General features: G+C 42.4%; 1 protein-coding gene across 1 annotated transcript; it reads right to left on the bottom strand.

The window, feature by feature from the left end:
• Positions 1 to 1,586: 1,586 nt before the first annotated feature.
• On the bottom strand, positions 1,587 to 9,637 carry g6pc3 (glucose-6-phosphatase catalytic subunit 3). The gene is made up of 6 exons (XM_084079149.1): positions 9,385 to 9,637; positions 8,050 to 8,156; positions 7,107 to 7,197; positions 5,993 to 6,111; positions 5,539 to 5,683; positions 1,587 to 2,892 (listed from the first exon to the last, which is right to left on the bottom strand). The coding sequence occupies exons 1-6, from the start codon at positions 9,621 to 9,623 to the stop codon at positions 2,535 to 2,537; spliced, it is 1,059 nt and encodes a 352-aa protein (XP_083935275.1). The 5' UTR covers positions 9,624 to 9,637; the 3' UTR covers positions 1,587 to 2,534.
• Positions 9,638 to 10,522: the final 885 nt, after the last annotated feature.

The raw sequence follows: 10,522 nt of genomic DNA, 5'->3' as shown, positions 1-10,522 counted from the left end.
GGCCATGAGTTCAAATCCCACTGGTGTCTTTACTGTGATGCTTTCCTTTGCAGACTGGCTTCCAGAAGATCAAGTGAAAACCACCAGGAAGGCTGTATTTGTCATCCAACTGCTTAGCTCAATGGGTTGAGATGCAGTAGAGCGTCTGTCCAATAACATGACTTGACTTGACTTGACTGGGTTCGATTCCCACTCGAGCCAAGTGTCCCCGGTAACTTGGGGCAACGGATAAATTGACTGGTATCCTTAGTGATGCTTCCCTTTGCAGACTAACTTCTAGAAAAACAAGTTAATTCTAGGAAAACAAGTTAAAACCACCAGGAAACCTGTAACTCTCAGCCAACAGCATAGCTCAACTGGTAGAGCGTCTGTCCAATAACATGACTTGACTTGCCTTGAGTGGGTTCGATTCCCACTCGAGTCAAGTGTCCCCGGTAACTTGGGGCAACGGATAAATTGACTGATATCCGTAGAATAACTTGTAGGAGTGTGCTGGTTCAGGACCGAGCGGTCCTGGGTTTGATTCCCACTAACGTCAAGTTCCCGGTAAATTGGGGCAGCGGATAAATTGACTGATATCCGTAGAATAACTTGTAGGAGTGTCCTGTCACTTGTAGGAGTGTCCTACAAGTTATTCTACGGATATCAGTCAATTTATTAACTTGTTTTTCTAGAAGTTAGTCTGCAAAGGGAAGCATCACTAAGGATATCAGTCAATTTATCCGTTGCCCCAAGTTACCGAGGACACTTGACTCGAGTGGGAATCGAACCCAGTCAAGTCAAGTCAAGTCATGTTATTGAACAGACGCTCTACCAGTTGAGCTATGCTGTTGGCTGAGAGTTACAGGTTTCCTGGTGGTTTTAACTTGTTTTTCTAGAATTAACTTGTTTTTCTAGAAGTTAGTCTGCAAAGGGAAGCATCACTAAGATACCAGTCAATTTATCCGTTGCCCCAAGTTACCGAGGACACTTGACTCGAGTGGGAATCGAACCCAGTCAAGTCAAGTCAAGTCATGTTATTGGACAGACGCTCTACCAGTTGAGCTATGCTGTTGGCTGAGAGTTACAGGTTTCCTGGTGGTTTTGTTTTTCTAGAATTAACTTGTTTTTCTAGAAGTTAGTCTGCAAAGGGAAGCATCACTAAGGATATCAGTCAATTTATCCGTTGCCCCAAGTTACCGGGGACACTTGACTCGAGTGGGAATCGAACCCAGTCAAGTCAAGTCAAGTCATGTTATTGGACAGACGCTCTACCAGTTGAGCTAAGCTGTTGGCTGAGAGTTACAGGTTTCCTGGTGGTTTTAACTTGTTTTTCTAGAAGTTAGTCTGCAAAGGAAAGCATCACAGTAAAGACAGCAGTGGGATTTGAACTCATGGCCTCTGGATCATGAATACTGCGTCTCAACCCATTGAGCTAACTCTTGGCCAAGAAATACAGCCTTCCTGGTGCTTTGACTTGAACAACAAACAAGACAAATACATTTATTTTTTCACCATTGTGTCACTACCGAAACGAAAGTTTGTCACTACCGAAACGAAAGTTAAATCCTGCAAAGGGAACCATCATTAAGAACTCAGTCACTTACTTCACTTCACAATGTTTTATTTTGGTCATCAGTTCACTATGTAAACAATATACTCCATGCGCATAAAAACAACAATAATAAATATGACATAGATATGACCAAAAAAGGTATAGGCTGAAGCTAAAAAGCGTATTGTACCTACCCTTTCAACATCAAGTACTTACATGAGAAATAAAGAAAACTATTTAAGTCTCAAAAAAGTAAAAAAAACAGGAGAAGAAAAAAAAATACAGAAAAACAGTAAATACAGAGTTTTTTGCTTCATAATCCATAATATATTTATGGATTATGAAGCAGAAATCGTCGTTTCATAGACTTGGACATAGACAGAATTGGCAGAATTAGCAGCGCCGGGCCAATAAAGGTATTTTTGACCTTTTTCCCAACGTGGTAAATGGCAAATGTGACGTTTTAACATGTTCCTGTCAATGTCTGTAGTAAAAACGGGCGTGGTCATGATATTCTCCTGGGAAGCCGATGTTTACATTTTTTTTTTACAAGTTTTTATTTTTATAGCCTGTGCAGAATTTAACCCATTCAATCATTTTAACCACTGTAACCATTATTTCATACTTTGGCTAATCAAAAATAGCAGATCTACAAGCTCATAGCGTGTCACGAAAATCCTGAAAATGTGTGCAAATCTTTAAATATATATATATTCTTTTTTTTAAAGCGAACATTTTAAACTCAACTTTTTGCTTCTGGGGGGTCCCTGGAACATAATATTTTGAGATGGGGGTCCACGGTGTGTAGCCTGGCAGCGCGTCGCAGGTTGGACTCCCGGCCTTCGCTGCATGTCACTCACCCATCTCTCTCCCTGTTCCCTGTCAGACTACTATCCTATCAATAAAGGCATAAAAGACCAAAAAATAATGATACAAATCTTTATAAAAAGAAAATAATAAGAAAAAGTGTTTTGAGAACCACATGCATTTAAAAGACGGTTCAGTCCGTCTTGGTCCTGTCGGTGAGCAGGTCCACCAGCCCAGGGACCAGCACCATCACCACCTGCGGCACGATGACGAACTTGACGAAGAACAGGCCGTAGAAGAGGGCCGGCGGGCCGGCGGCGGCGGCGGCGGGGGGCAGCTGCAGCCGGTTGACGTGGTAGAGAACCATGGAGGCCAGGGCCAGGCAGAGGGCGCGGGGCCCCCGGGCCAGGGCCCAGCCGCCGGGCCTCCAGTAGCGGGCCAGGCCCAGGCCCAGCAGGGCGCCGCAGTCCCGCGTCAGAGAGGAGAAGGGAGCCGAGTCCAGCCGGATCCACTCCGGACGGCTGCACCACTTCTGAGCCAATGCTATGGACCTGCAGAAATACACACACACACACACACCATGCAACGCTATGGACCTGCAGAATACACACACACACACACCATGCAACGCTATGGACCTGCAGAATACACACACACACACACACACCATGCAACGCTATGGACCTGCAGAATACACACACACACACACACACCATGCAACGCTATGGACCTGCAGAATACACACACACACACACACCATGCAACGCTATGGACCTGCAGAATACACACACACACACACACCATGCAACGCTATGGACCTGTAGAATACACACACACACACACACACACACACACCATGCAACGCTATGGACCTGCAGAATACACACACACACACACACCATGCAACGCTATGGACCTGTAGAATACACACACACACACACACACACCATGCAACACTATGGACCTGCAGAATACACACACACACACACACACACCATGCAACACTATGGACCTGTAGAATACACACACACACACACACACACACACCATGCAACGCTATGGACCTGTAGAATACACACACACACACACACACACACCATGCAACACTATGGACCTGTAGAATACACACACACACACACACACCATGCAACGCTATGGACCTGTAGAATACACACACACACACACACACCATGCAACGCTATGGACCTGTAGAATACACACACACACACACACACCATGCAACGCTATGGACCTGCAGAATACACACACACACACACCATGCAACGCTATGGACCTGCAGAATACACACACACACACACACCATGCAACGCTATGGACCTGCAGAATACACACACACACACACCATGCAACGCTATGGACCTGCAGAATACACACACACACACACACACCATGCAACGCTATGGACCTGTAGAATACACACACACACACACACACACACCATGCAACACTATGGACCTGTAGAATACACACACACACACACCATGCAACGCTATGGACCTGTAGAATACACACACACACACACACACACACACACCATGCAACGCTATGGACCTGTAGAATACACACACACACACACACACACACCATGCAACACTATGGACCTGTAGAATACACACACACACACACCATGCAACGCTATGGACCTGTAGAATACACACACACACACACACACACACCATGCAACGCTATGGACCTGCAGAATACACACACACACCATGCAACACTATGGACCTGTAGAATACACACACACACACACACACACACCATGCAACGCTATGGACCTGTAGAATACACACACACACACACACACACCATGCAACACTATGGACCTGTAGAATACACACACACACACACACACACCATGCAACACTATGGACCTGTAGAATACACACACACACACACACACACCATGCAACACTATGGACCTGTAGAATACACACACACACACACACACCATGCAACACTATGGACCTGTAGAATACACACACACACACACACACCATGCAACGCTATGGACCTGCAGAATACACACACACACACACACACCATGCAACGCTATGGACCTGCAGAATACACACACACACACACACACCATGCAACGCTATGGACCTGCAGAATACACACACACACACACACACCATGCAACACTATGGACCTGCAGAATACACACACACACACACACCATGCAACACTATGGACCTGCAGAATACACACACACACACACACACACACACACCATGCAACACTATGGACCTGCAGAATACACACACACACACACACACCATGCAACACTATGGACCTGCAGAATACACACACACACACACACACCATGCAACACTATGGACCTGCAGAATACACACACACACACACACACACCATGCAACACTATGGACCTGTAGAATACACACACACACACACACACACACCATGCAACGCTATGGACCTGCAGAATACACACACACACACACACCATGCAACGCTATGGACCTGCAGAATACACACACACACACACCATGCAACGCTATGGACCTGCAGAATACACACACACACACACACACACCATGCAACACTATGGACCTGCAGAATACACACACACACACACACACACACCATGCAACGCTATGGACCTGCAGAATACACACACACACACACACACCATGCAACGCTATGGACCTGCAGAATACACACACACACACCATGCAACACTATGGACCTGCAGAATACACAACACTAACTGAATAGAATTTAAGAAGGTTCCATTGTTTTACTACTTAACTCACACACATTTTAATCTATTTTAATCTATTTTATTTTTTATTTTTTTTTGCTGGGATTTGAGCCTTTATTGACATATGGATTAAAGCAAAAATAAAATCTCACGACCAAGTCCTAATGTGTGATTTGTGAAACAGTGTGTGATATATTTTACATACACGAATGATCCACTTTCACGCGAGGATATTAGCTGGTTTTACACACTTTTTTTAACTTGTTTTACACTTCTCTTCTGGTGGTCCCTGGCACAAAACGTTTTCAGATGACCCGTCCGCGGGTCCGCGGCGAAATACATGTAATTTTGAGGGTCCTTGACATGGAAAAGGTTTGAGAACCACCGATTTAGAAGACATTTTGTATAGAATCTGCCTTCGGGTCTTAATGGGTTAATCCAGACTCACCAGGACAGGTCGATCCCCAGTAGAGCTGACAGACCAGCATGCAGCGCCAAGGCACTGACCAGCAGACCCATGCTGGTGCACGCAAAGAACACCAGGGGGCGACCTTCAGGCACCCTGCGGCCGAGCACCACTCCTAGAATGAATCCTGGACAAACAGACACAATGATCATGATGGGTCGTTTTAATCTGTGAAATGTGCCTTTAACAAATGTGTGAGTTTATATATCTGTGTAGTTCTGTTCTGACCTGTGAGAGAGTTTATATATCTGTGTAGTTCTGTTCTGACCTGTGACAGAGAGTTTATATATCTGTGTAGTTCTGTTCTGACCTGTGACAGAGAGTTTATATATCTGTGTAGTTCTGTTCTGACCTGTGACAGAGAGTTTATATATCTGTGTAGTTCTGTTCTGACCTGTGACAGAGAGTTTATATATCTGTGTAGTTCTGTTCTGACCTGTGACAGAGCCAGCCAGGACCTGGTGAGGGAAGTGAGCCAGGATGAAGACCCTGGACACTCCTACAGCCACCAGCATCACTACATAACACATGTATGGAAGACAGGACAGCAGCCAGCTGGAGATACAAACACATCATAACATTATGTATAACACTACTTATAGAGCACAGAAGTCCTGACGTCACTCGTCCATCCCCAGGTTCGTAGAAGTAATTTCTCTATGGAGAATAACATTGGGTCATCATAGAATCGTCTCATATAAGAATTGTGGTCCAAAAATAAACAAACTGTCTCTGCGATATTGTCAGGGAGGAGGTTCTGTAACGTTTATGAGGGTCAGTCACTTATATTTGATACAGTCTGTTTCTGGCGAAAATGTAACTAATTCGTCGGAAGTAACATTATCGTTTTCTCACCGTCAGTTGATGCTTCATATCCATAAGAGTCAAACCACCGGGGTCATTTGTTTATTTTTGGAACACAGTTCTTATTTGACGCGATATTAAAGACGTCTATGGGGATTCAGAATGGGGGTGGAAAACCGCGAACCAGGTAGACAAACCTAGGATGTGTAAATTACGTCAGACTTCGGTGCTCTATTACACGGCTTGGTTGAATGCTTGGTTCTGATTGGTCAGTCGCTGAATTCATCTGCGTTTCATTTCAGAATAATGACGATGAGCTCAATAACAGATCGCTGGTTAATCAAAGACTCAGAGCACCTGCTGCGCTGCTTGTTTTTTTATGCTGTATCCAACATGATAGCCGTCATTTACAGCTAAATATTGCTCTCAAGAATGTTTTTGAAAACATTTGAAGCGAGAAATAGACAATGCAGTAACCGAAAATTATTACTACTACTACTACTACTACTACTACTACTACTACTACTACTACTACTACTACTACTACTACTACTACTACTACTACTACTACTACTACTACTACTACTACTACTAATAATAATAATAACAAAAATAAATATAATAATGATAAGCACTTTTTAAACGCACAGCATTAAATATAAAAACGAAACTAAATGGTTAAGGCGTGTTTTATTTTAGTTTGTGTAGCACGTTTAAACAACAACGTGACGGTGATAAACACACACCTGTGAGTACGGCTGTAGAGAAATGAAGCCAGGTCGAACACCACCACCCACCACACTGCAGCCGTCACCATGGCATGACCTGAAGGACTGCCTGAGAAACCACACACACACACACACACACACACACGCACACACACACACACACACACACACACACACACACACACACACACACACACACACACACACACACACACACACACACACACACACACGAGCTTTGTTGCTTTTATTTTTCTTTCTGAAAAATCTAAAAATATATTCCATGCCATCTACTGTATCCCACTGCTTCTCAACCTTTTCAGGCCGTGACCCCCCAACATAATCATATTTGAACTGGGGACCCCCCAACATAATCATATTTGAACTGGGGACCCCCCAACATAATCATATTTGAACTGGGGACCCCCCAAAATAATCATATTTGAACTGGGGACCCCCCAACATAATCATATTTGAACTGGGGACCCCCCAACATAATCATATTTGAACTGGGGACCCCCCAAAATAATCATATTTGAACTGGGGACCCCCCAACATAATCATATTTGAACTGGGGACCCCCCAACATAATCATATTTGAACTGGGGACCCCACACCCTGACAGGCACTTGGAATTGAGGCAAAGAGTTGAGGCATTACATTTAGTTTGACTCAGTTCCACAGATATATATTGTGAAAATATCTCTTTTCAAAATGTTCACCTCTTTCTTATATGAATTGATAATTTTGCCAATGTTTGAACAGTTTTGAAAGTATAGTTTGTTGATGACTTTTGATGCAGTGATGGTCTTTTTTTCTTTTACAGGTATTAGAAAGGTCCTGACCCACAGGTTGAGAAACACTGAGAATACAATACAGAAATGGACCATTCATAACTAATTATAATTAGTAATAATGTAATAATTAAGAAATAAATACAATAATAATAAAATAAGTTTACCTGGTCCAGTTTCACAAGTGGAGGCAAACTGTTGGACTTTCGGTGGATTCTGGAGAAATAATCCAGATTCTCCGACCCACCAGAATGGTCTCTCTCCAAAGAGCATCCTACAAAACAAATGATCATCCTACAATATTATCATCCTACAATATTATCATCCTACAAAACAAATTATCATCCTACAATATTATCATCCTACAATATTATCATCCTACAATATTATCATCCTACAATATTATCATTATACAAAATACATTATCATCCTACAATATTATCCTACAAAATGACAATCTTACAAAATTACCATCCTACACAATTATCATTATACGCAATTATCATTATACACAATACATTATCATCCAACAAAACAAATTAACAAAATATAATAACGTTTTTTAATCATTTGGGAGGTGCACGGCGCCAGTGGTTTCCGGTCATTGGTTCCGGTAGCCTGATGACGTAACGTCATTTCCGCTCAGACCGGATCAGGAGACCCAAAACGGCATTGAGCCCAGGCCAGCATAAAGGGTTCCGCTTGATGGGTTGTTTCCGGTCGGACGGTAAACAGAGACGGACAGCATTACACTATACCGGAAGTTGAGCTGGCAGGCAGTTAGAGAAAATAATTCACTTTTATTTCTATTAAAAGATCACGTGTAGGGGGAATAAAGACAAACACACATTTAATAACCTGTTTTCTGGTCTATTTAACTACAATTAACTCCATTTAACTATTAATAGTATAACAGAGTATACAAATGGAATCAAATTTGATTCCATTTGTATACTCTCAGAATTACATTAAATACAATTATCATTAATTCATTCATTCTTACCATTTTTGTTCTATTTAACTACAATTAACTTCCTTTAACTACTATAGCCTAACTCTGTAGTCTAACTCAGAGGTAAATGAATTAAAAGGATAATTAATGAATGAATTCTTACCATTTGAAGACTAAGAAAATACACATTTAATAAACTTTTTTTTGTGTTCATTTAACCACAATGAACTTCATTTAACCATTAATAGCATAACTCTGAGACTATACAAATGGAATGTATAATCTCAGAGTTATACTAAATTAAATGCTCATTAATGAATGAATTCTTACGATTCGAAGACTAAACAATACACACATTTAATGTTTATACATTTTATTTTAATTTTGTTCATTTAACTTCTACAATGAACTTAATTTAACTATTAATAGCTTAACTCTGAGAAGTATACACATGGAATCAAATGGACACAGAGTGTCCATTTGATTCCATGTGTATACTCTCAGAGTTACATAATAAATTAAAGTGTCATTAATGAATGACCGCTCTCACCATTTACAGACCAGGTTCAGCCACTCAGACAGAGCAGCCACCCACAGCACTGCCACACCGGTACGACTGTTGATGAAGTAACACACGGGGAAGAGCAGCAGGAACGAGGCCTTGGGGTCAGCCATGTGGGTCAGGGTCACCCAGAAGCCCTCATAGCTCATGGCCCTGAGCTGCAGGCTCTCTGCCATCCATATGCCCTGCTTATGGACGGCCTCCATGTGTGTGTGGATGTCCTCCATGTTGTCTCATCCACTACTACCAGTACTAACACTGATAATACAGGGCAAGGCTTTTTGTTAGGAAACGCCGTGCGGTTGCACCGCAGTGCCTCTAGGGGGAGTCAGAGCCTATTGCTTTTTGGAGAGCTTGAAACTTCAGGACCCATTGGCTGTCTGTCTGTGTCTATCTAAAGTGTGTGTGTGTGTGTGTGTGTGTGTGTGTGTGTGTGTGTGTGTGTGTGTGTGTGTGTGTGTGTGTGTGTGTGTGTGTGTGTGTGTGTGTGTGTGTGTGTGTGTGTGTGTGTGTGTGTGTGTGTGTGTGTGTGTGTGTGTGTGTGTGTGTGTGTGTGTGTGTGTCTCTATCTATTGTAGATGATCTTTTGAGGAAAGGACTTCAGACTTAAATATATGTTTGTTTGATTGATTGATTTTTTTATGAGGCAAAAGAATGTAAAACAACACAGTTACATTTATAATACTTTTGTCTAAAAGGTCCGGCCAAAAAAGTCCTTGCGGACTTGTTTCCGTTGGGGTCCTTGAATTAATTTCATAGACATATATAGTAGCAACCAAACAGTTCAAAAATCAACATAAAATACTATATGACAGACAAAACTTGTAGATTAATTATAGTTTATTACAGAGCAGTGTAAAAGCGAGTCCATGGACAGTTGGCTACAGAACAGAGGAGACCTCGGACCAACTAACTCTTCTTCAACATTCTTTCTTTTGTCCACCAATCAGAAACATTGTAACCAGAGTGACCCGTGTGTCTGCGTGGTGATGCTTTACTCACATGGTCATCATCTCTCTGGGAGCCCTGCCGTCTATTATTTTATCCTGACCTACCGTTCTGTATTGCACACACCATAGAACATTATACAGATTTAATCTTGACTAGCACATTTCAAAGTCACCCT

This window comes from Gymnoscopelus microlampas (genome assembly GCF_963454915.1).
Source record: "Gymnoscopelus microlampas genome assembly, chromosome: 14".
Lineage (NCBI taxonomy): Eukaryota > Metazoa > Chordata > Actinopteri > Myctophiformes > Myctophidae > Gymnoscopelus > Gymnoscopelus microlampas.
The sequence above is the reverse complement of the archived record's forward strand: the minus strand, read 5'-3'. Positions and strand labels throughout refer to the sequence as shown.